Consider the following 26,645-nt stretch of genomic DNA (forward strand, 5'->3'; position numbering starts at 1 on the left):
AATTGACGTCAATAATAGATTAAGGAAGCGAAAATTTCGGATCAATATCGAGTAGAGAATTTTTTGAATAAACGAGCGTAATCAATGAGAGCCGCTAGGCCATTAAAAAGAAAAAGGAATTTTTACTCGTTTAGAATGGCGAATAGTGTTTAAAATGGCCTAAATCCTGGCCTTAAACTGTCCAGTTTCGGTCAACCAGACAGAAGTGTGCTATGAGGTTGTGACGTCTCTCGGCGAACTGCATAGTAGGCGGTAGTTCGTTGACCCAACACGGGACACAGTCACTCTTGCCCAAGGGGTGGAGGAATCGAAAGCTGGGCTTGGACAGCTGGATAAACTAAAAGAAAACTGATTCGTTTCTTTACGCAATCGAAGAATCATGGGAGAAGATCTCGAAGAACCTGTTAAGGAAAGAGACATCGAAGACATCGGTAAGTGCTTATTGACATTGTTAATGTTAACGTTTTTGATTACGAAGGTCGCGTTGTTTGGTGGAGGCGTACTGCACGGGCTTCTGCTTCGGAGAATGTATGCCAGTAGAAACCGATGTAGAAAGTGCTTAGCTACCTTAAGGCATTTTGTCTTTTCCCAATAAAAATATACTTCCGTTGCAATTAGAGCAATGGATGCAACCGTGGAACGGATATAGGATCTGCATCCGCCAATTGCTCCGGCATTACCGCCGTTTTTCTCTATATTCGTTATTTATCGCGCGTCTAATGAAAACTACGATTGCATTCGAGCTAATTATTAAGAAATTCGTTATGGAATCGACGTTTGTACATAACTGTGAACGGATGTGACGTAATACTTACGGATATGACGTGTCGATCGCGTCTGAAGGTTGTGTCCCCAATAGAGGTTGTTCGCCTCCTATGTATGTCATACCACTCTCACTTGCTATGCCATAAGGGTAACCTTATTTTGTTTCTCTCTTTCCTAACCTCACATTTAATAGGACGGAGGTGAAAAATCCTCCGTTGACGATCAGATTGTAATCTCGATAAAAGTAATTCTTACGTACGACTTTTTTCCCCCTCCGAAACGAGGACTTAAGTCCATTACTAACGCAAACAATTACGTTGGAAATTCGTGTGGACGTTTTTGCAATTATACAACGACTTTTTTTCCGAAAATTAAATTAACAAATGCCATCGACGTCGATCACGAATCGAAAAATTAACTGCTGTTGCCTAGATTCCTATAGGTAATGGGGCACAAGTATCATCGCTTGTCAACTCGCTTTCAAATCTTACATAACTACTCACTTAATTTGTTGACCTAAATTTTCCATTGGTAATTTCCATTTCTTTTCTAATTATTTCGTACGAAGGTCGTTATTTTTAATAACATTTATAACTCACGTTTTATCCCTATATTTACTAAATTATAAATATTAATAAAGCATTGCCTTTAATTATTATATCCTTCAATGTTTAGCAACAACTCGGCAAATAAATTTAAATCGTTTAACATATATGTAACAGCATTATCAGAAAATTACACAATTTAAAAATAGCTTCGACCATTATCTTTCAAAATAGATCTTTTAATTGATCATTTTAGACCACGAGCGATTGATTAAGGTCTATGAATCAATTTTCACACTATTTATTACTTAAGAGATCGATCGGAAATAATTAATTTTTAATAATAGATCGATCATCTCAGCACTTCGACTTTCTTTTGACATTAAAATTTCTTTTATTAATTTTGTTTTGTTTTTTGTAACATTTTAATAGTCATTTTACATCTACGATCCCTCATTAATCATATTTAAATTTTAGACATTTTAATTTCTTTTTATTTTTTTTAATTTAGAAAATTGATTTTCTAAAATTATATATAACAGGGAAGAAAATATATAAATTCAAATTTAGAGAAAGGAATTGATTTTTTTAAGAAAGCCACTTCTAAGAAACCAATTCCTTCCTTAGAAATCGAATACGCAGAATTCGATTTTACTTAAAATTCGATTTAATTGAATAGAACTTATTCGAGATAATTTTTTTTGACATATCGATTGAATATATCTCGATCGAATTATTTTAAAATTATTTTTAAATATTAAATTTCGGAAAGAAAATTTGAGACTCCGAGAAAAAGATTCGATTTTCATCTTTTAGCATCAATTTTCCAGAAGAGCCATACAGAAAAATTCGAATTTATATATTATAATCCCGATATAAATATTTGTCAAACAATAACAGAATTTTCTGGGAAATTTACAAATATTTTCTCGCTTCCTTTTTCTACGAATTTGATTAAAAAAAAAACAATTTTAAAAAATTGTGACGAAACAATAAGATGTAAATGATTATTTTAACAGAAATTTAATGAAATTTACAAATCCTCAGTTTTAACAATCGATTAAAAATCGATTCGTATAAACGAAATCGATTAATCGAGTAATAATAAAATCGATTTATTATAAAACTAAATTACAGTTTTACTTTTGTAAAAAAATAAAAAGAAAAGAATAGAAAACGATCGAAACGATAAACACGCCGGAAATCGATTATTTAATCAAGAGATCGATCATTATAAATGCGAACAGTTGGGAATTATATTAGGATACATTCCAACGCATTGTGGGGAATTGGATAGAGCTCAGAAATGTTGAAATTTTCTAATGTTTAACAATATATTATTCACAAATGACCTTTGAATGTTACTAAATTTTGCATACGCCTTATAATCTAAGTAGTTTCCAGTATTTAGTTACATTCCCCCCTTTAGCCTTGACATATGTTGGCGGGAATGCGTCAATGCGCTGTAGTTGTGTGACCATGGCCTTGGATGATACTACATTTAGTACTAGCTCGGCAGAAGTGTAGTCGTCGCTGACAATTTTTTCTTTCTGTTTTTTTTTTTTAACTCTCTTACCTTCTACGTGTTATCTTCGATCCGCTGACATTTACAGCACGCGTTGCTATGGTAACATCGCTCACGTGATAGTCACGTGCCCGCGTGCAAAGTCCAATTGGTAGAAATTATTGATCGTTATTTTTTTTTATTAAAGTGTCAGATATTCAGATTAGGGCTATTTTATTAGCCGTAGATAAATAAATTAGTTAATTAATAAAAGGTTAAATCGTTGTTACTTAAAATCGAATGGGATAGCCACGTCTATTTTTGTCTATGACGTCATAGGCCTCTTCATATAGAAATTTGAAATCAGAACTTAGCCGTTATAACTAACGTGCGATTTTTATAAGTTTTAAATACAATTTTTCTTACCGAAATATATAAATATCTATGTATTTTAATATTTAATAAAGAGAAAATAAACTCATTAATTTTTTTATACGGTTGTAATGGGCGATAAGTGTCAAAATAGATTTCTTATTGGACAATTAGAGATTCTTAAGACGAATGAGGTACCAAAATTGCCGTTAGGGAGATAAATATAAACACTAAATTAGGGCATCCCGGGGCCTTCTGCCAAATGGAATAAATGTGTTTTTTTTTCTTTTTTTTTGCTTCCTTTCAAGGAAAGGGAAAGCAGTGCTCATGCGTAGTGGAAGGTGAAAGTCCATTTTGTGATTTGATCTCGGAGCAATTGATCCGTTCGAGGCGAGAAAACTCAAACGTTTTTACATTGTCAAACGTAATCTGAGTTATTAAATAATCAAATGTAACAATTTCATCCTATTGAAAACTGTAAAAGTTGTTTTTTTTTTTTACAAAGTAAACCGGTTTACAGTCGATAGGCAAGTTTCACTTTCTCCTGACCTTGTAACACACTTTTCCCTGTCTCATGCATTTGCATCTACATCTAGTTCGTTCACCCCGGCTCTTGCAGTCAATAAGATTTCAACATCATTGGTTGAACTGGGAGGACGCTGTTACCATAAACAAGCTAACCCCTTTCCGACTAGCGTTGCGCTTATTACGCTGGAAGGGGTTATGCACACAAGGCAGAACAGCTTAGTTAGTGACCTAGCTTCGTGAAGAGGTAAATGAACTGTTTTTTAGGTCAAGCTGCGCTGAGGTTTTGCTAACTGTTAAGGGGTCAGCTGGTCTTTCGCTCGATGTGTTGTAACCTGACGTAATCGCAGCAACAATTTTACTTTCTCCCTTTTTATTTTAAGATTTTTAATTATTAAAAAAATACGAGACGTTTTTAATCGCATTTAAAATTCTTCATTAATCGCGGGAGTAAAAAAAAAAAAAGTTAATTTTATTTTAGTCGACAATGTGTTAAGTGGTATTTATGTAGAAATGAGGTTTCTTCGCTGGTAGGCGAATAAATCTTGCCTTCTGGCAATAAAGAGAGAAATTCTAGAGATAAACAGAGAATTCACTTTTAAAACACTATTAAACTGATATAACTCTTTGTTTACAAATGAATTAAGATAATAGAATACTTTCTATAATTTTTGTTTTGTTAAAAGAAAGAAAGGATGATTACTTAGTGATTAAAAAGGTGACAGAGATCTTTTCGTTTCTATAATTACGCCCTTAGGAGGTTCTATTTTTCCAACGGTTACATTTCAATCTGTTTCTATTTGATTTAAATCGATCTCGCTTATAATTGATTGTGAACTCGTGATTGATTTATTGACGAAATTTCATTCAAAAGATTTATTTGATCTTTTTCAGAAATAGATTCATTTAATTCCAATTTAAACGGAACATTGCATTAAATGATCCATTTCTGGAATCGAAACAGAAATTGTTTCGTTTCGCGATGAAAAGTTCAATCCGTTTTTAAACCGAAATGATCAATTTCCTTTAATTAATTCGTTCTGCGATCGATCACGAATCGATTCATTTTAGAGTCCGAAGATTTTTCTTTATTTCGTCTAATGATATTTTTTCTTTCCTTCAATTATTTCATTAAATGATTCATTTCAAAAACTGATTAGTTTCTCTTCTATGCAGACTTTTTGTTGTTTTGTGAACGGTATACGATCCGAACCGAAAGTTGATTTACTTAAGTAATAATTATATCAGTCGGTTGTAAAAAGAAAAATTTCCTTTACTAATTTAGGAATTAATACTTCGCGGAAATAGACCGTTTTAAAGGGTTAGTGTTGGCAAGCAATCAACCATTCTATTGTCCAATGGAGGTAGGAAGTTATGACTGCTCTATGCGCTTCTATCTGTAACAAAAGAGTAAACTCCGAAACGGAACAGTTCTTATATGATATAGGTTAGTTATACCGATAACAGGATCTTTTTTCCTGCTTGTATTGTTTCGCCTATCGCTTAACATCGATTATTATTTGTAACAGATGAATCCGAATCGAAAACTCGATTGATCAATATAATATCGAGTTTCCTATGAAAATAACGAAAATCGATTTTTTTTTGTTTTGGTGATGGATGGTCCCGAAAGGAAAACAATTGCAGTAAATTCAACATTTGTTCTTATTAATAAATATATATATATTTATTTATTTTTAAATGGCAAACAAAAATAGATCGAAACGAAAGTGGAATATTCAAAAATGCATTGTTACAAACGATATACATTTTATAATCCGGAAATTTAAAAATAAAATAATAATCCGAACTTCCTTAACGTTCTTCTAATTTAAAAAAATTTCTATTAACATTTTATTATCGTTGTTGTTATTTATTAAAATAAATATGGCTAAATTACGGAGCAAAAGTAAAGAATAAGTGAACGTGGTTTAACTGGACCACTTTCCGGGTTAGAAAGAGAAGTTGGGAATGAATGTGAAAGTGGCCTAGATTTTCACTCGGCTCATACACACAACACACTCGCCATACGCCATTAAGAACACACGGCCAGGCTGGTGTGAACGACCGGCATACTTTTGACGTTTAGGGGGGGAGAGAATCGAAAGGAAATGGTGGCAGCAACTCTGTTAATGCGATGCCAGCGATGGCCTAGAAATGAACGCGACACCGACGAGGAAAGGCAGCGTTTATTGTGGCCGGTGTTTGCAAAGTAGGATGGAAGAAAGTATTTGATATCCTAATAGGTGATCTCCGTCTCTGTACAAAGTTCGAACTGTGCTTTCTCTAGGATTTTTTTTCAAACTTTGAAGTGTGTAAAATTTCTCCATTATGTTGGACACGTTATCCTACGGTAACATTCTGAATTCGAGGATGTCAGAATGGATGTTTCAGTGTAATGACAATTTGCCATATTCTTCACCCGAAATTGGGGGTAAGTTTCGATTATTTATTAGTTTATTCTGATTAAAGAGTAATCTGTCTTATTATATATGTTGTCGTTTGAAAGTTTTTCTGTGGTTTGCAATGGAAATCGAGCGAGTAACTTTGAAAACTTATTCTTACTGATGTATAAGGAATAAATGTTTAATTTATTATTAATTTATATAATTTTGTTATATGTTGTTAAGTAATTGTTTAGTTCGTCTAAGTTAAACGTTATGTAACTTTAGCTAACTCAAGGACTGTTACGAACAGGGCGGGTACTTTGTTAAGTGTGTCAACTTACACTTTTCCCCTTCTATCGAGAGGGGAAGAGAAAACAGGCCATCGGATCACTGACACTCAACTAGGTCTAAATCCCCGAATAACGTCACAGCCTCGTTATGGTGACCCGTACATAAAGAAGTTTCAGTGAAAGTTATTGTGCTCCCTCCGTGCCTACTTTTCCATCAATAAAAATTAACTTTAACTTCGTAATACTAGAAATGTCCGACGATTATTTAATGTCACTTTCGTTTTTTTTTTCTTCTCCTTTTTTAAATTTTATTTTTATACTCGTGACATCATCGCCTGTAAACCTTCTGCTAAAAATAAATTTAGTATTTATGCACATAACAAAAATCGGAGTGGTTTAAAATTAGTTTTAGCAGTTTAAATAATTTTCATATGTGTATTTTATGCGTAATTGTATTTTGCATGTATGAAGCAACAGGTTTTAATTCGAGTATTTGAGATGAATATTATTCTAAGTGGGTACAATGCTCGTCAAAATTAATTAAAACGGAAATTCGATTATTCTAATAAACTGTATTTTCGAGCGGTTTAACATTTCTCTATGAATGTTTATATAGCAAATAGATATTCTTTGTCATTCCATTTTTAGAATATATCGACAGGAAAGTCATCTATGAGAATTTTTAAAGCAAAAGTTCCTCGAGAAGTTTGTTTTTAAACACGTTCTCGATTAGTCGGGCTCCCATGTTGACGTAACGTCGTGAACAGACCCAAATTTGTCCTGAATATACCAGATTCGCTTTCTGGGCCAGAGGCCATTGAACTGAGCTGGAAAATGGGCCACAGTGAAAGGCGTTCTGTGGGCCAGCTTTGGGGTTGACCTACATATCGTTGCTGGCAATAAATATACTACGATTTTTTTTTCTTTCTAAAAAATCGTTTTGTTTATTTATTTAAGTTTAAAAAATAGTCAGAGTGTCTTTTCAGGTGGAATATCCATTTTTAGTCTGTGTGTGTGTGTGTGTTTCTGTTGGCATCTTGGAAAATAAACGCCAATTGCATAAATTAACCCTAATTGGAAGATGATTTAAGTTCATTAATATGATAGAAAACTCGTTAAAAGTGTATCATCTCGAAAGAACTGGTTTTTCCTAGTCACACTTTGGACCTACATTCTTTCAATCTGCGAGTAGCCGCGAGGCACAACCTACTTTTTACTCTCCTTATAGTGAAAGTATTCGTATCTAGATCAGGATCAACCTTTGCTGTTCGCTGACCCTCCACATCGTCCTCTTTTCTTGTGCCCCAAAGATTAATGGTAAATGCTGCCATCTTGCGGAATTTTCTTAAAGGTGTAAATGACCCACTTTCGCTTTTCTTTCCTTTAACTTTTTTTTTTTTTTTTATTGACTAAATATTTTTAAAAGCGCGGTTTTTCATCTTAAAATAGAGCTTCGGGCTCGATGCCCACGGGTTTTTCTCTTTTAATTGTTTATGGTATTGTTGACGAAGAGAAAGAAATGTATCCCGCGGAGTGACTATTAAAGAAAAGATTATAAGTCACGTGGAATAAATGGAAGAAGACAACACGTGAATGCCTTATCACGTTGCTACGCCATCTCCTAGAGATCCCGCATGGAACTGAATAAACCCAGCGATTGGAGACGTCTCTACTTACGAAGGGTACCAGATCGAGTTTTTGATATATTTATACATTTCACCCTTCCGGTGCAGCTCGATGTCGACGCATGTTTCTTTGCGCAAGAGAACCTGGCAGCTAGTTGTTTTCAAGGTCGCTAGTTGTGTTGTGTCGAGTTGTGTATGTGCATGTGTGGGATGAGAATGACAAAACCGTGCACGCGCACGGTTGTACGCAGGAGGTAAAAGACGATATATAAATTTGATCAACCTCACCTCGTGACCGTTTGTCATGTGGGCCATATCAACGGGGATTGAACGTATCCTTCTTTTTTTTTTCTTTCTCTAAATGACTCGTGATGGGGTGGGATGGGTATCTGATCGAGTTTTATTTATTGATCTGTTTAAATCGTGGCGTAGCAATGCGGTAGTATATGAAAATGGCTGGCAATTCTCCAAGAACCAAGTACAAGGTCAACAAGCGTGGCTTCTGCTATGGATTCCCAGTCAGCTGTTCAGGCCAAGGACGCGGTAAGGAACGGTGTCATGGCTACTCAGTTGATGATCCTGCGATGAAACTAGGATTACTACCTTGAGGACGTCCGTCGATAGCAAAGGGGCTGGGAAACAGAATGGCGCTGTTGTCACTTTCCACAGACCTTGGCCTTGACCACTAGAGGGAGAGATGTGCAGGGTTGGCTGATTGTGTCAAACAAGTAGCCAAGTAGGGCACATAAATTTGCTCCGGTGGCACAAAGAAGAAACGGAACAGGACCTTTATGCGTGATTTCGAACTATGGCGAAAGTAAGATGCGAGCAGAAAGGTAAGATCCCGGCTGATAGGATTGAACTCTTTAAATAGGGCTTAGAAAACGCTTTCCATCGATTTAACGTTATAAATAACTGACGGCATCGCTACATTTTGTTATTTTTACCTGCGCGATTACCATATGTTGACATTGGCCGTGTCTTATCCCATCTCGGTTAATTAACATAATCCATATTAAGTTCGGCGAAAAGGTCATTTCGTATTGCTCCTCTAGCGACTACGTCGTGATTCGTTTCCAGACAACGTAAACAAATAACGACACAGTTAAAAGCTATTCCTTTTAACCCTTTGATAATATAAATATCTCATTATATTCGTACGCGGTATTTATTATATTTTTCTTTAATAAAGACCGCTACACTTTTTGTTATTGTTCGTTGTTTATGTTACCTGTTCGATGTTCAACCGTGACGTCACCGGTTTGATTTAGAACGCGTGCGAGCCAGATAAATCTTGCCAACGGTCTGAAAAAGATTCCGCTAGATGGGGTGAGTCAGTTTGGAGTTCTCCGTGCAATAGCGACCTCTGCTGATACTGGCCGTAAACAGGTCTCCGGTTGCTTGGAGCAATGAACGTAGTGATGTGGACTTGACCTACATCGCCACGTCGGTTACCATGACGACGACTTGGCAGCCAATATGGCGGGACGGGATGCGATCGATGGGAAATAAACGACTAAGGTCAAGAGAAAAATGATTATTTCTTGCGTATAGAAGCATCGTCAGAAGGGCAAAAATATATATAAAAATTCTCTACACTGTTTTTTTTAATTATTCTTTCCAGACGTAATAATCACTTTCTATGCGCGAAATAGAACAATCATTACAATTGTTTAATTATAATAAACTTAAGAAATTAAATAATCATGTACGAAGTAACAATATTTAGAAGAGGAAGACCGAGTTAACTTTTTCTTTTATCTTGTTTTTGAAAGAGGGGGAAATTCTTTTTCTTTTTATTCTTTACTAAAATTAGTAAGTTAACGACGAAATCGATTCTGTGAATATGGAAGAAGCTTATATTTTTATTAGGCGCTTTCTAATTCGAAATATTCCCAGTTGTGTGCGAGGGGGCACCGATGGGTCTGTAGCATCAAGGTCATTGACCGTTGGAAGGCAATGCCCTCTAGCGACGTTTTGCGGAAGTAGGTAGACGGTACAGTGTCATCGGGACGGTAGAAATTTGGTGATGAATGCGCATATTTACTTCCTGACTGTTGATCTCTCATTCAGTTCTGTTTTGTTTCCGTTTTTAACAAGTTCAGAACTTTTCCTGATACACACACGCAAACACACACACACATTTTTTATATATATATTTAATGCTGTTAAAATATGAGGTTTTTAGATTTGTGTCTCGATTTCTACACCAAGATTTTATATAATAAATCCGTTAATTTTAATGTTGTATGCCTCAGAACGAAAAAAAATATCGAAAAGAAGAAATTTCTTCTATTTATTTCGCTCGCTCCATATTAACTATTCCATTAAGAATTTCAAATTTAATAATTTGAAAAAAATAAAACAAAAACCGTGTGTTTTTAATTGTAGATATAAAATTTAAGTGATTAAAATATAGAAAAAAGAGCTTAATATTTCAGAAATTGCTATTATAGCGAAATAATTCTTGTTGATCGATTAGGTTAATGAACTCGAGGCACACAAATGGAGAATGGGTTCGGACCTTACTGACATTAGAGTGAAGAAGCGAAAGATATGACCGAACTTATGAGGCTATAACCTTTCCTTTTCTGCAGTTAAACAGACTGGGTGAGGAAGATTTCGGGTCAAATCGCGTATCAAGGTCTCTGCCAGTCGATAAGGGTCGATGACCGACAGAGGGGCCTTGATAGTGCGGCTATTCACATGTGAGACGGTGCATGGCATGTCACGTGATGGAGTACAGGTGTCAGAAATTTAAGTGAGGCACCTCGCAGGTTATCGATGAGAAAGATAAAAGAAAGAGTTAACCACGTAACCAATTTTAAACCGATTGGACATCGATTTTTCTTATTTTTGTCTCGATTTCCAAGGGTTATTAAGATGAATTCGAGTTCTGTGGGGGAATTCGACAACAGATAAAAATCGAATGTCGTTTAGAAAAACGCGTAGGGATAGCGTAGGGTTGGCAAAAATGGAGGATTTAGTTTTTCATACGAGGATGGGGAGAAAGTGGGAATTCGTGTTTGAACAAATGTCAAGTTCAACACGATGACAAAAAAATTCCGACAGGAAATGCATCACTAATATCCGACAAGGCTGGACAACTAAGGGACGGATGTGCGTGTATTTTGTCCCCCTCTTTCTACTTTCCGACCCACGAGCAGGTGGCTAAAGCTATTAAAAATTTTTTTTCTCACCCACTGGGAGCCCCACATAGAAATATTTTATCTACCTATAATAACCTCTCATATACTTAGTTCATCAGCTGTCTGTTTGATGACATCTTGGAAACTTTCTCCTAATGTACCTCTTTGTTCTCTCTTATAAATTAAAGCATATTTTTCTTCACTATTATTTATTATGCACTCGAATATTTCTGTATTATTTCATAAATTAGCTCGCAACAAGTTTGTTTTCGTTCGTATTAAAGTAGAATAAGAAGAAAGCATTTACTTGGCTGAAGCAAAGGAGTCAAATCCAGTTGTTTTCATTTCTCTTTTCATATCTTGTCGTGTGCTACAAACTTTACTAAATCATTCATAAATGAATATGGCAAATATGATTTTATTATGCAGAGATATCAATCAGAAACGAAGGCATTAATTATAAATTTCTAACTGAAAAAGGTTGAATAATTTTAGTATTAATGTCTAAAATGTTTTTGGAGAATTAGATCTTTACCATTCGGTCTTTATACGGTTTATATAACTACAATTTATACAATTTCAGGATATCAAGTGTTAAGTTTGATTATTTTACTTGGTATTTAATTTATTTTCATTCCAAACTTGCTATGTTTCTTGATTATTAATAATATTGGATAAAGCTAGGAATATGGAAACAGATTTTTAGTCAGGATATGTGGCAGCTGATATATTTAGTTCTAACCAAACCCAGTTCCTATATGATTAATGCTTTTAAGAAAATAGAATAATTATGTTTGTTCCAAATAAAGTATTGACCTCTGATCTATCTTCAGACAGGATGAGTGCTTTTCAAAATATCTTAGTCATTTTCAGATTTTCGGGTCATTTGAAAATTAGGATAGGGCTAGAATTTGTCGTTTCATCTCTACAGAGTTTACATTTATAAAAGATCTCATTCGGAAATAAAGCGTTAAAAATTAGGACCGCAAAAAATAATAATAAGTGAACGATTGCTAATTTAATTTTTCACAGGAGAGTACACTGGAGAGTTTTTTATTAACGAAAATATGATATGGGGATGGATTTCAGGCAGGAAAATTCACTCATTTAGTCCGGATGTTTTCACTTTCCCCCGCCTCACCCCTTTTTGGAAAGGGAACAGTTGGGAAAGGACAAAAGTTGCGGAAGGGACCAGGAAATACAAAACTGAATGGGGTGAGGGGTGGAAATTCTGAAAAGGTTGTTTACGTCAAGCAATATGTTTACGAATTCTCCATATAAGCCTATGGTGAATTTGGTATCCCCATCTGTTGGCTTATTTACAATTCTCGATTGTTTACTCAGATTTGTGAAAAATAAAAATTTTCAAAACCAATATAAAAGTATTTCGATGAATATCAAATAGTACGGCAAACTTTTTCCAGGTATTTCCATCGACTGAGCGAAGAAGTTGCGAATCAAATATCGGGTCATTGACCCCCTTAGTATCTCCTGGAAATGGGTAATCCGAATATCGAATTTTCAAAATATTTTATAGGGTGAACGATCGAAGATTAGAAAGAAGAGCTTTAACGCTTGGGGCCTTGTAAAATCAACTATTTATTTCATATAAAAACTCGTTAGCTTACAGACGAAGATAGCGAAAGTTTCGTCTGACCTTGTTGAAGAGGTTGATGACCGAATGTGCATGAACTCAGGTGCGTTTTGTTGATGCCCAGTGTTGTATTTCGTTTACTGAAGATCCAATTTTCTTATCACACAGACAGCTCATTTTTAACCACCGGAAAACCCAAGCTAACTATAAAACCTTTTCTGATAAGACTATATCCTATTTAGTTTTGTTTCGGGACTTTTACGGATGTTCTGGTTACTCTTAGTTAAGACATTTGTCTCGTAGAATGTAGCTTTGATAAATTTATTATTTTCTTAAATAAAACAAGTAGATAAGCCAGCAATTGCGATACGTAACTTAGCGAAAACAGATACAGAGAAGATGAGGATTTCCACAATTATAATCAACAGAAAAATGATTTTTAAACAGCGCTAGAAATGGGCAAATTGTTTATGGTAGATATTACTTAAATAGTTTATTACTTTTTTTTAGTGTAGCATCTCTCTTTCTCGATCTTTGCTACAGAATGATATAAATAGCTGATACAAAACTAGACAAGCGCAGAGTAAGAGGCAAGTCAGTTCAACAGATACGGAAGTAAAGAAAAGCGAGGTCGGGGTGAACAACCTGCCTAGATTGGAGTTATGTGAAAGTAGGTGATACAGGGGCTAGAAACAGGTTCGTTATGACGTAATTACGGGTGGATTTTTAAAACAAACAGAATATTGTGTTACAGAATGATGGCAAAATGAGGTCGGAGGTTACATTTTTTACACATTACGTCTTTCCATCTGATGAAAGTTACCGAAGTTTCTATTCAGATTTTTTTTAATTGTTACTATTTTCAGTGCTTGTGATCTCTTTACTTAATAGATTGAGTTCAAATTATACGCGATTCTCTAGCCAAATATCTTACGATTTATCATATTACAAAATAGTGTTCGAAAGTAGATACATTGCTTTAAAGCGGTAGAAGAATAAATAAACATTGATTTTTCCTGCTGTAAGACGATAAAGAGGAGAAATTTCCATTTGAGTATTGTGAATTTATCCGCATACAAATGAACGTAAATTATCGTAATTTTTGTAAATTAAAAAAAATACTTGTTCGTGCCCATTTACTAAGTATATTTTCGACCTCTCTTGACCCATGACATCATCAATCGATGAAACTGTTTGCGAGTTAGTCGAGAATCGATCTTTCTAGAGACTCGCACTCCTATTGGGTCAACGTCCTGAACTTCGGAGGTGTATAGGTTATCTAACAGTGGGCACAGGTGTTAATTGACGTTTTTTAATATCTAGTTATTATAGATAACAAATAGGTAATGCACGTAAACGTTTTATTAAAATAAATTAGAGAATGGTAGGCTAATCACCTTACGGGATGGTCGGTTAAAGAATTTTCGGTTCAGTTTTGCTATTAAGCAGCTGAGGTTATCTACCTGATAGTAACACACTTTCTCTCTAAGTCATCGTCCGCCATTGACCTTGTCTGTCCCGACTTGTCAAACCTGCTTGTATCGTCGGCACTACAAGCATCAAGGGCACTGTTGCTTGCATCAACGAGATACTTTAGTAAGAGGTCTTTCAACTCCAGACTAGCTCTACTACATACCTACAACTTCTGGCCATGACCGGGTGAAGAGATATCAAAACACTCTCATCTCTCACTCTGGAAACCCACGCAGCTGTTATTTATTTATTTTTTTTTATATAAACATCTGCGGAAGGGATACAACTCCCCGAAATTCCGTTTGGAGAAAAGACCCCTTCCGTGTTGAGGGAGGGGGTTGTTTATTTCGTTTCCGTAAAAGGGAGAGGGGATCACTTTTCCTTTTCAATGCCAGGTGATAGACGGCAGCTGGACCAAAAAGCAGGAACCGATGATATTTTCCGGTTGTCATAGTCATAGGATAGATTCATCCCGGTCCTGTGATGAAATGGGTAGTCAGGCAATGAGTCAAGGACCGGAGGATGGCCTCAGTTCAATGACCAGTCTCTCAAACCGAGTGAAAGTAAAGTATTACAATGACCTGTGTGAAGTTACCTCTTCCGATCGGCTTCTATTCCCTCTCCCTCGTGTCCAAAGAAAGTGCTAACCTCTTCAATTACCTCTTCTCCATTGAATAGATATAACCATTCAATTTTCTCGTAAATTTTTCCCCTCAACGCTCTTTAGCTAAATATTAAATTTTGATAGACTCTCGTAGTAACTCTCTTGTTAAATTTATTACATTGTAGTAGAAGCCAGTCCGTTAAAAAGAGATTTATAGCTAATAAGGCACAAATAGGAGAATCAATATAAAAGCGTCAACATGTTTATTGGCGATTTTTCTGTTCTCTTTTCCGATCTACTTTCTCCCTTAATGAATTAAAAAATCATTAAGAGGAAAATAGATCGGAAAAGCGAATTTAACATGTATTTTCTAGATTAAAAACTCTCGATTCACAGGACATCTCAATTGAGGACATTCAATAAAATCACGTGCCGTTCTAAAATGGGACAAGCATCACGAGAAATCTCACGTGTCCTTTATAGGGAAGGAAGTAAAGGATAATGCTATAAAAACCAGCAAGGAAAAGTTAATTTGCCCTTGAAATTCGTCCAATGACCCACGTGTGGATGCAAAGATGGCAAACGATAGTAATTAAAACTGGTTAAAGTTATATACTTCCTGTATTTAGCTGCGCCCTTTATATACGTGGAGATTTAGTAAACAATACAAGGTCGCAGTCAGACGATGACCGCGCCTGGGTCATCGTAACACTTTCACTCGGACCATATAACGGAGGTGAAAGGTGGTCGATGACCCCGGCTTCAGATTTTGAACCGGAAGAGAATCAAATTATATGCTTTTAATTACATAATGTAATAGAACGTCGACGCCCTCGAAACAAGTCAGGTTAACTTCACTGTTATCCGTTTTTAATGTCTTTTCGATGCCAAAACAATATTACTTCATAGCTCTTAACAGATATGCCCTTGTGCCCAGTAAGCTTTTCGATTGTTTACAGAATGAGATATAGGAAGAGCATTGCGAAGGAGTTCGTTGACTCACTATTCTTCAGTCGGTTCATTCACATGGTAACTATGGCGATCGCCAGCTTTCGGGGGTAGAAAATGGGGTAGAGGCAGACCGATCGATATACAGAGTTACACCTGAAACGTCCATTACTATTCCGAGCATTCTTAAAAATCTTATAAAGAGCAATGAAAGTTTTTACTCTTATTTTTAGTATGTTGAATGTACGAGGACGTTGCCCCGAATCACGTGAAGTATCGAATCGATACATCACTTCCCAATATCGTGTGGCCATGAAAACATCATACGGAGGGTGGGTAGAAGGGTTGTTGACATCGTTGTCGCACTGGAAAGCTGAAGTGGGCAGGGGCAGCTTGCCAATCTGTTTATTGCTGCGACGCCACAAGCAGAGTGCGTTGACCCACATATCCGAGGAATGCTATAGCAACGGGCGATGTCACTGCACCCTGACAAATCTTAATATCGATTGATACTCTGTTAAAGTTGTCTTCGTACTGTTTTCTATATTTAGCGCCCACCAGAATTGATATGGCGTGAACAGCATTTACCTTGAATATCGAGCAACCTTTTGATACTACACCTAGCCTATACCAAAATATATTCTTTTCTCTTTTATTTTTACAAGCTATTAACGTATCTCTGTGCCAGATGATGTTTTTTTGCTCGTGCGGGATAGAACTTTTATATATTTAGTAAAATTAAGCTGTCTGGAAGAAATATTTGGCGTTTTTAACGAATTAAATCTCCGTTTGTAGTCGTATGGATGAAAAAAGCCAGCCGGGTTAGTACACTACATGAGTCAAGGTCAAGAGAGAGAGAAGAGGCGACTCTGGGTTGGTTCATCGTTATGTCCTTGGAAGGGTAAATTGAGGGGTCAGAGGAAAACGACTTCTTTACCTTGACCTTGACGTTCCGACCGGAGGCTATAAAAAACCGAAGGAGGTCACAAAAATTTTGGCAGTGGTGCGCTTCGAATCCAAACTGACCCTCACTTTCCACTAAAAAGTGTAAAATTGTCCCCTTTGACCTCTAATTCACCCCGAAAGATATTTGTCCGACTGCTCGACCAATTTGTTTGTTGGGAATTTCCGCGTGGCGGGTTGCCCATTGTCCGGCGCTGACCCTTCACCCCGGACCCCTTTCCCCGAAGGAGGGAAAACTTCCTGTTTGTGAAAGTGGTAAACACTTTTGACACAAAAACATATTTAGTACGCGTATAATTAGCGATTTCGGACGGGGCCGCGATTTCTTGGAAGGCAGAGGAGACCGAATGACCATTAGTAAAACAAACAGCGGTTCTATGAAGAGAGTGCGTTGACACTAACAGCCGTGCACTTCGTTATCGATCTTATACGCCATACGACTTCGCACAGGGTCGAACTAGACGCGCAAAGGCAGAGGTGAACGGCTCCCTAGTTACATGACACACTGGCAAACTGTATCAGCCTATACACGTGGTCGGGTATCGGTCAGTGAACCCTCTTCAGACCAGACGTTTTGGGGAGGAGCCAAGCCAAAGCTCGACCAATAAACGAATAGAGAAGAGTGTCGTCACGCGGCACCACCGATCCGCCATTGGTCGGATCGGCCTCTCCTATCCGGTGGATGGACGACATGGAAAATAATCACAAAATAATAAACGTGAACTTGTCCGGTGGTAGGGAAAATGCCCTGCTTTCTCTGTGGCCTACGAAACAATCCACGATAGGACCGGTTTTCTAGGCTTTATCCGCTTCACCTGACTGCAGCCAACTTCGACTAAACAGGCAGTCAGTCTACTTTCACTGTCATTCGGGACCTTGAAACTGACTTGGAGAGTTGTAGCTTTGCCTTCCCGTTTTTGATAGCGTTGCTGTTGGTGTTGTTACTTAACTATATACATAGGATTAAATGTGTTGAAGGTTCGGATTTTATTCTGACATTATGATTCTCAGCGAAAAAGACCTTCAGCTTCTAAATTCGCTGCCTCCTTCGGAGCAGGATTCGGATAAGAAGGACATTGATTTGAAAATAGGTAAATTTTTGCTCTCTTCTCTATCCCTCTCCCTTTTTTTCCTTGTGTTTTTTAATAGCAGATTCCAAGGTTGCCAATCTCTATCGGATTTTGTTTACCGATTATTAACGTCGAAAGTCCAAAGATTTTTCTAAGTGCGTTAACCTGCACTGATAACTTGCTCGAGAGGGGCATTGACCCATCGGGCCGATGCCTGTTTTTTTATATTTGTATATGTTTTTTGTAGTAATATTAAAAGGTCAAGGTTATTATATGTATTTTAATATTTTACAAATATTTTTCTCTTTGCAGAATTTGATGGTACAACAGTTTTGTGTCGTGTCTGTGGTGATAAAGCCAGTGGATTTCATTATGGTGTCCATTCTTGTGAGGGGTGCAAGGTCAGTAACCTTTGACCTTTAATTAAAAAATTATTTTAACGTATATTACGGTCTTGCTTATCTATCTGGTATTAAAATCTAAACGATTTAAAGATAAGGCGTATTTAGTTTACCCAATTGTCATATTCGCATGTGATGAAAAATCGGAGAAAATATTGTGAAGCTGTAGTTTCAAAAAGCGTGCCCGTCTCTGTCTATCGATTAAAAGGACCCGATGGCCAAATCCGAAAGGTCGGGAAAAAAGCGCTTTCTCGTACGCGTTCTCCTAAACCGGGTAGGATTCGCGGAATCGGCCACCCTCTAATTATCTTATTGGTTTGTTTATGATGGTTACCAAAGCAACGTGTAGAACAGGTGCATGCAAGTAGATCCTGGAACCAATCAGGAGAGCAGATCCCATTTAGTCATTCGCCCTTGAAATAGTCCGTCAATGAACATAGGTGAATGACCGCAACAGGTTCTTGGCAAGTTTCCAGGGACGAGACGGGTTCAATGACCATCGGAACTCCGCCGCTTCCATCATCTCACCTTGTGCTACATTTCCTAACCATACCTATAACCACACTTCCCTGAATTCGAGGTATACATTTTGCATCGGGTCGTTGAACCGCAATTAAATCACGTGACTACGAAAGTGATTGGTCGGGAGAGTTCGCGGCAGCATTTTTCAAGTTCAAGGGTAAAGGGGTTGAATGACCGAATGGCCTGCACTGCCAGGAATCTTGTTTACAATTGCGTAAGACACCGGACATGAGCCAGCTCCTCTGCGAATATTCCGTAACGTAAGAGCATATTACCGCTGGCTGTGCGATATTTGCAATCGTTATTAGCCTTGTTTTGAGTAGTGCGAGTTTAGAGAAGACTCGGGCATTCTCTAAAACGTCGCGGATTTTTCCAGGTTTGTTTAGCTTTATTATGTAATTTGCCGATTATCTCGAAAATCGAGCCATTTTTATTTGTTAATTTTTATATTTAGTCATTTTGCAATTAAATTAGGATTTGTTACGTTAATTTAGAAAAGTGGAGATTGTATAATCGTACGATAAATATTACGACGCGTTGCGATTGGTTAAAACTCATTCAATCATCGTCAAATCAACCAATGACGACGTCACCTGAAAACCCGCTTGCAGATGTCAGTGGCAGCCAATGAAATGACGACACCCGTACATAGTTCGCGGCATATTTCTAGAGAGTTCAACGTCTTCTATTGACCTAACTTTTCAGGCCATCGAGGTCAATGAACTCTCCAACTAAGTCATCTATGGAGGCAGTTTTTTCATCACGTTTTTGAGCACGAGAGTCGCACTTGCCTGACTGGTGGGGGGGAAGCTTCGGCTGAACTTGAATGCTGCCTTGTGGCTTGTGACGTCAGTGCACCACTTTTACTTTCGTTGGAAACTGTGTCATCCTGTCCGGTCATCGACCCCAACCGGGGGCCGGGTAAGCGGCGCATGCGCATCTAGTTACGTAATGGTTTACCCATAATGAATCCGTCCTGGTGAAAACTGGTAAACAAGGCGGTGTATGACCTAAATAGTTGTTTTATTCCGTTTAGTTTCCTAAAGTGCTCCGATCGAGTCGGAAGTACCTTTTAAATAATGGTCGTTTCTTTAGTTGATAAGGCCGCTTTAACCAATAACTTGTGTAAAGTTATAGAAGATCATTTTATGCGTATTATGCAGGGTTTCTTCCGAAGAAGCATCCAACAGAAGATACAGTACAGACCGTGTACCAAAAACCAACAATGTTCGATCCTTAGGATAAACAGGAATCGATGCCAATATTGCCGACTTAAGAAGTGTATAGCAGTGGGAATGTCCAGAGACGGTGAGTAAAAATAGTCAATTTTTCTCCTATAATCCCAGCAAAACCGTTAAATGTAGCATCTTCCGTTGTATGGGTGTGTTGTAGGGTTCAATGACCGGCCACCCTAAGTCGGACATGTTGAATTGCATAAGTGCTACCTAATGCTTCTACCCTGTTGATACGTCTCCGGTTTTATAACTTTTACAATCGTTTTCTTTTATATTATTTATTTAAAACTTTAATTTTCACTATTAAAATTCGAAATATTAAATATATATTAGAAATATAATAGCAAAATGAATGTATTAATGGTAGATGTTAATAGAGCATAACGGGTCAGGAGAGTCGGTGATGTTGAAACTTGCGACTAAAAATAAGACTATCTTTAGTTGTAGTTATTCTTCATCTCTGCAAAAGTTAACTCTCCTGTGTACCGAGATTTTTTCAAATTAGCTGCTTCGGTCGTGGGCGAAGCAATTACACTTGCGTCATCGGTGGTGTTAAAATTTTAATGGCTATTCCGGGTCATATACTAGGAAGAGCTGACTCGATATATTTAGAGAGCCTCGCCATTTTTAATCATAGCGTTACCCGGAATTCGGTGATGGCGACGACTTTCTTCGCAAAGTACAGTACAATCGGGTTATTAATTGCTTGGAATGCGCCTTAATGTAATATTTTAGTGGCATTGACGGTTGACATTTTGCTCCACTAGATGGCAGACTTTCACCTTGCAAAAGAGCCATTTACTTCCTGGCATTCCTCCCCCGAGCGGTCCCCCGTTGTTTACGTTCTCTGTTCAAGGTCACCATTTGACTGGAAGCTAGCGTAGGCGCTTTTCCTGCAGCGCATACGCCGGTTGCATCATACCTATCAGGAAATCCTGCGTACGTGGCTGGCTCGGTACATTTGCGTCTGATATGGACGATGGCAAAACTATCGATCCGTCTGGAATAAAACTCGTGTCTTCTAATGCGTTCGTAGCTCGTTAGGTGGCAGCACAGTCCGAAAGGGGGTAACTGGGTCGTGGGGAGTGAGAAACAAGTTCAAGGCTACGCAGTTCTATGTTCGTCGGTGACGCAGTTGGCCATCATGTGACCGTCTCCGAGCTTGTTTATCATCCATAAACTACTTTCACCCCGCATTCTGTGGAAGACAAGCGCAATGACCAGTATTCTAAGCAGGTTATTAACGCGCCGAACGAATACCCAACCCGGACGGAAGGTTGTTAGAAATGAAACTTGTAAGATACGGTTACGGTAAGAAACATAGAATTTTGAAACCGGGAAACGAAAACTAATCCGCTTTCGTTTTATTACAGCCGTACGTTTCGGACGTGTACCTAAGAGGGAGAAGGCTAAAATATTGGCTGCTATGCAAAAAGTCAACGCCTGTTCGCAGGAGAAGGCTCTCAATGCCGAACTGGAGGACGAAATGAAGCTCTTGACGATGATCGTTACCGCTCACGAGGAAACATGCGATTACACTCGTGACAAAGTGGCCACCCTGGTGGAAAGAGCTCAATCCAAACCCATCTACACTCATTGTCCTCCTCATTTGGTAAGTATCTACGCCGTTTAATAATATATTCACTCGGGCAAAGTTCTCGTTTATTTCGATAGTTTCGAATTTCCCAGGAATGTGACTTACTTAATTATCTCGAGTACGTAATAAACATAACCTTGACGCATCCCTGAAAATGTAGTGAAAGTGCAAGGTCACTCCGTTATCCGATATAGGATCGATTATGTACCGGTACAGGTATTGACCTTGATTTAAAGAAGGGGAAAAATATCGTTCTCGGATTCTGCGCTACGAAGGAAGTTGTGAAATCTGTATTCTAGATATGGCAGAAGAAACTTTATTTTTTGCGGTTTATCGTATTCGCCCGCGCAATAGAAATAACTAGATTATCAATGATATCTTTCGATTGTAAACAGGGTGACCTTGCATTCAAAGTCAACGGTTCACCTGTTTTCTAAGTGCTTTTTATTACTTGTTGTTTATGCCATTGGTGAAAACGTACGATGACATATGTGGGTCAAGGACGGTATTAACTGACCATTGTTTTTGTTCCCTGTTAGGCATGCCCGTTGAATCCCGCACCACATCCTCTCGATAATGGAGGCGGTTCAAGAATTATGGAAGATTTTTCGGAACGTTTCTCACCAGCCATTCGAGGTGTTGTGGAGTTTGCCAAGCGTCTGCCCGGTTTCAGTTTGTTGGCGCAAGACGATCAAGTTACTTTGTTAAAGGTTTGTTTTTGTCCTTGATCCTTATTTGTTGATTCACGCTATTTTGTAGTCATCATTCGTGGAATTCGTAATTCTCATAAGTCTATATCCGTCTTTTCATTCCAGGCTGGCGTCTTCGAGGTTCTTTTAGTGAGATTGGCTTGTATGTTCAATTCGGAAGCTAATTCTCTAATCTGTCTTAACGGTCAAGTGTTGCGAAGAGAAGCTCTGCATTCTGCTAGCAATGCCCGTTTTCTTCTGGATTCTATGTTTGACTTTGCCGAACGTTTGAACAGTCTCCAGTTATCTGATAGTGAATTGGGACTCTTCTGCGCCGTGGTTGTTATCGCAGCTGGTAAGTAGTGACATTTTACCTCACACTGTCCCAATGTACAGTGTATGAATAAGCTGATCTCTTTACTCTTATTTAACAGATCGACCAGGCTTAAGAAACGTAGATTTAGTTCAGAAAATTCAGAAAAAGCTAACCGACATTTTACAGAAAGCAATCATCAGTAAACATCCTCATAATCCATCTATATTTAACGAACTGATGAAAAAGATTCCAGATCTTCGTACTCTCAACACATTACACTCAGAAAAACTTTTAGCTTACAAAATGGAACCAAGAAATACTTCTGCTACAGCTACTAGCCCTAGCACCTATCCGGATATCCAAGATGCTTGGAGCCAGTACTCGGCTATGGTGGTATCTCAAGAACATCAGTTAGAAGATAATCGATGTGCCTCACCAGGCCAACAAAGTCAACACAGTGGTAGCACAGCTTGCAGTGAGTGGAGCACCTCAGATTCCAAAGACGAACACGATCCTTTTGGCAGTCCCCAATCTGTCGGAAGTGGTATGTCCACAGATGAGGTCAAGAGTCCCATTAGATCATCATCTTTCTCTAGCAGCAGAAGTTTTGATACTGATAGTGTTTGGCCTGGCGAAATGGTTCAACCTACCGAAAATCAACAATCTGTTAAAAGAACGCGTGAAACCAATGGAGTCGAACATGGATGCAGTTCCGGGGACGAGTGCTATTATAGTGAGAGCCCTATGAAAGGCTCTGGATATACAAAAATCCGCCGTGTCGATTCTCCTACAGACTCTGGTATTGAAAGTGGTAAGGAACACGGGCACAGTACCACACCTACGACATCAGTATGTTCTAGTCCTAGATCGGCTTTGGAAGAAAAAGTAAAAGACTTTCTAGATTCCGATAATGTAGAGAAACACGATAGCACAGAAGACATGCCAGTTCTAAAGAGGGCTCTCCAAGCACCACCACTGATTAATACAAATATGTTAATGGATGAAGCATATCGCAATCATAAAAAATTCAGGGCAGCCAGGAGGGAATCGGAAAGCCCATCGAGCCCCACCATCGCCAACATGTCGTTGGCTAGCACCCACAGCACTTTGGTGAAAACATTAGAACAAGCACCGCGTTATATGAGCGAACAACAATTGAAAAGAACTGATCTCATTCATAATATCATCATGAGAACGGAATCAGTCCCGCAAGAAGGTTCATCAAACAATCAGGTAAACAAATGCCCTCCCGGTTTCTACATTCCACATAGCAATGCACCAAACTACTGTGCCACTTCCGTCTCCTGGCCCATGGTAAATGGTCAATCCAACGGTAACGTACAGGTTCGTCCCAATTTTATGAGTCTTGATATTCCTCAAGGAGTGACAACTGCAAGCTGTCCGTCTTCGCAGTCGGTCCAATCTCGTATCCTGTATGAGCATCGTTCTCCTCCACCATCAACCAACCTAGTCATCCCTCCTACATCACCCACAGGAAATCAAATGGAAGTTCGTATACCTTCCAACCCTTCGCCCGCACCGCAAGCAAACTTCACCGAAATGATGGACGCTCAACCTTTGAACCTATCCAAAAAATCGTGAGTCTAAACAAGAACTTTCTTTGGGACTCCCGATGATAACGACGTACAGATCCATCGATCCTAATGTCAGTCGCGTGCTCTTGCGAACTCCAAACGTCTCGAGACCGAGCACCACCAATACCAATCACCAACCACCACCCATTTGTTGTAAATAGTTACGTTTTCCGTTTTTTGTACCTTAGCATTGTAAAATGTTTTACGGAGGCTGATGGATACCAGCTTCATCTGGTGATTGTACAAAGTGCTAAAAATAGAGTTCAAATGGGAATGGAGAACGGGACGTTAAGTAGGTATCTGATTGTAAATATTTCCTTTTCATCCTAGTATAATATCAGAAAAAATATTACTGAAAAATATATATATATATATATAAATATATATAAAAAATCATTAACTTAAAACGAAGAGTGAGAAGAGTGCAAGAATCCCAAAACCTCCTTTTCCCTTTCTTCCATTATGTGATGTATTATTATGTTCAGTGTTCCATCAGCAGTATTATATGGATCGCTGTTGTGTAGTACATATTTGTCTTTGTACTTCTGTTCATTGGAAATTCATTATTTAACTTAGTGTACAGTGTCTGGTGTTGTGATCGTGTATCGAATTCGTGTTCTTGCAATAATAAAGATTTTTTTCTTGGAATGGCGTATTCTTTATTTAATCGTCTACCTCTACCCTACTAAATCGAATCAGCCCGAAACGTCTACACTGTCTGTAGGCCTTCTGCAACTGCGCTTTATGGAAAATTCCGAGTAAAAACAATCGATTTTGACATTAAAAATTCCATCGATTATATCAACTATTTTAATTACGTTACAAATGAGATTTGATTAAAAATGTCGGATAGAATTCTCGTTTAATTCAACTTGACCTTTTCAACTTTGAGCTTGAAAACATTGCGTAAAGTCTAGTTACTATAGTAACCGCGATTATCGACGTCAATTTGGAAATTTCAGTTTGTTAAAGAAATTCCTCGAATTTCCTAATAAAATATGGAGATTCGTCATTTGGCAATTACGCGAATTTAAAATCCACCTCAACTATGGAAATTTTGGCCAAACGTTTATTAACGCTATCGGTATTCGAAATATTTTACGAACATTATCGTTCTTTAATTACGTAAATTTCAAGTACTGTACAGTAAATACGCAATTACGTTTCAGGGTCGCCAGACATATTGAATTCCCGGTAATTATAACAACACAGAAGCGCGAGAATCGATTAACAGGTAATTTTATTAATAAAAAAATAATAATAATTCCGGCAATTTAAACCATGCCAATTCTACTTTCCAGTCACTGGAGAAGGGGCATATTGGCTTTTAGCCTGTTTAACACCCCAGCCAAAAAAGCGAATAACCAATAAATTCGTTCCCCCTTCTGGCTTATTGCCCTGTACATTTTGGTCCAACCTCATCGATTAACCGAGTCGACAAAGAAGTCACGTGTACTACACCCTCTCTGACATCATCACGTAGCGAAGCGGCGAAGGACGTTTATCAGGAGTAATTCTCACTGCCACCGTCAACACTTCAAGGTCTGCCGGATATTTATCTGTCGAGAACATCGCATCAACAACTTTACTTCAATATTAAGTAAATATATTGCCATCAGGATAACAGATAAAATATTAAAAGCATTGCTTTTTTTTTATTATTATTATTTATTTTTTTCCAGTCGCCAACAGATAAACGGCTGTGTCTATAAATAAACCAGTCACACGGAGCTAGGCTTCTGGTTAATTAAATGGCGAAATTCAATCGAGTTGCGAAAACCTCGATTCCGACCGAATTCCACAATTTAAGGCGGTTTACGTAATTTCGAACGGGGACCCCTACCGGTGAAAAACGATTAAATTGAAAATTTAATCCAAATTATGTCACGCGATCATCTATAAAATGGTTAATTATTCATATCATACCCAATTAATTTTAGACGGACAAATTAAATATTTTTGGTAACGTATACGAGTATAAATACGTTCGTACAATAAAAGTAGAAAATGAAACTTTAGCGCAATTATGGCTCCGGGATACCGATTAAAAGTTTCGACAGATTAATGAGAAATTTTATTATTTACGTTAAATTCAATTTTTTTTTAAAAAATCATTAACGAATAGAAACGGAACGTAAATTCTTTATAATTTACATAAAATAGTGTTTAAAAATATAAAGTTAAATTTAACTCGAAATGATTTCAATTTTAAGAATTAAAATGGAAACGATTTAAATAGTATCGTTTCTCCTTACTGGTGTTTTTGAAAGAAACAAAACGGCGTTGTTTTTTAATTCGCGAATTTCACCTTGAAATTTTGTTTTAAATTCCAAATTACGTCAATCGATAATTAAGTTTATCGCGTATAGATGGCGTACGAATTTTCTGGCGAAAAGCCAATATGGCGTGAAATATTTTTTTCTCCCTGACCTCTGTTAAAACCTCGAAGTCTTTCGAGATGTCAAGGTCAGAGAAG

General features: G+C 37.7%; 1 protein-coding gene across 7 annotated transcripts; it reads left to right on the plus strand.

Moving 5' to 3' along the window:
* The first annotated feature begins 324 nt into the window (after positions 1 to 324).
* LOC111621427 (nuclear hormone receptor E75-like) lies at positions 325 to 24,817 on the plus strand. 7 transcript variants are annotated; one of them, XM_023363563.1, is made up of 8 exons: positions 8,205 to 8,345; positions 17,706 to 17,835; positions 18,127 to 18,215; positions 19,901 to 20,045; positions 21,346 to 21,584; positions 22,109 to 22,279; positions 22,385 to 22,613; positions 22,693 to 24,817. In XM_023363563.1, the coding sequence occupies exons 2-8, from the start codon at positions 17,745 to 17,747 to the stop codon at positions 24,174 to 24,176; spliced, it is 2,448 nt and encodes an 815-aa protein (XP_023219331.1). In that variant the 5' UTR covers positions 8,205 to 8,345; positions 17,706 to 17,744; the 3' UTR covers positions 24,177 to 24,817. The 7 variants fall into 7 exon arrangements, with proteins under 7 accessions (XP_023219332.1, XP_023219329.1, XP_023219331.1 ...); XM_023363564.1 differs by lacking the exons at positions 8,205 to 8,345; positions 17,706 to 17,835 and adding an exon at positions 325 to 431; XM_023363561.1 differs by lacking the exons at positions 8,205 to 8,345; positions 17,706 to 17,835 and adding an exon at positions 6,014 to 6,145.
* The last annotated feature ends 1,828 nt before the right edge of the window (positions 24,818 to 26,645 follow it).

This window comes from Centruroides sculpturatus, unplaced genomic scaffold (genome assembly GCF_000671375.1).
Source record: "Centruroides sculpturatus isolate CEXI.00-Female unplaced genomic scaffold, Cexi_2.0 scaffold270, whole genome shotgun sequence".
Taxonomy (NCBI): domain Eukaryota; kingdom Metazoa; phylum Arthropoda; class Arachnida; order Scorpiones; family Buthidae; genus Centruroides; species Centruroides sculpturatus.

Excerpts from the sequence above, each read along its gene's own strand:
- LOC111621427 (XM_023363561.1), top strand. The coding sequence starts at position 6,043 with ATGTTGGACACGTTATCCTACGGTAACATTCTGAATTCGAGGATGTCA. Across the intron at positions 18,216-19,900 it reads ATTCTTGTGAGGGGTGCAAG|GGTTTCTTCCGAAGAAGCAT; the intron begins GTCAGTAACCTT and ends CGTATTATGCAG. Across the intron at positions 21,585-22,108 it reads CTCATTGTCCTCCTCATTTG|GCATGCCCGTTGAATCCCGC; the intron begins GTAAGTATCTAC and ends GTTCCCTGTTAG.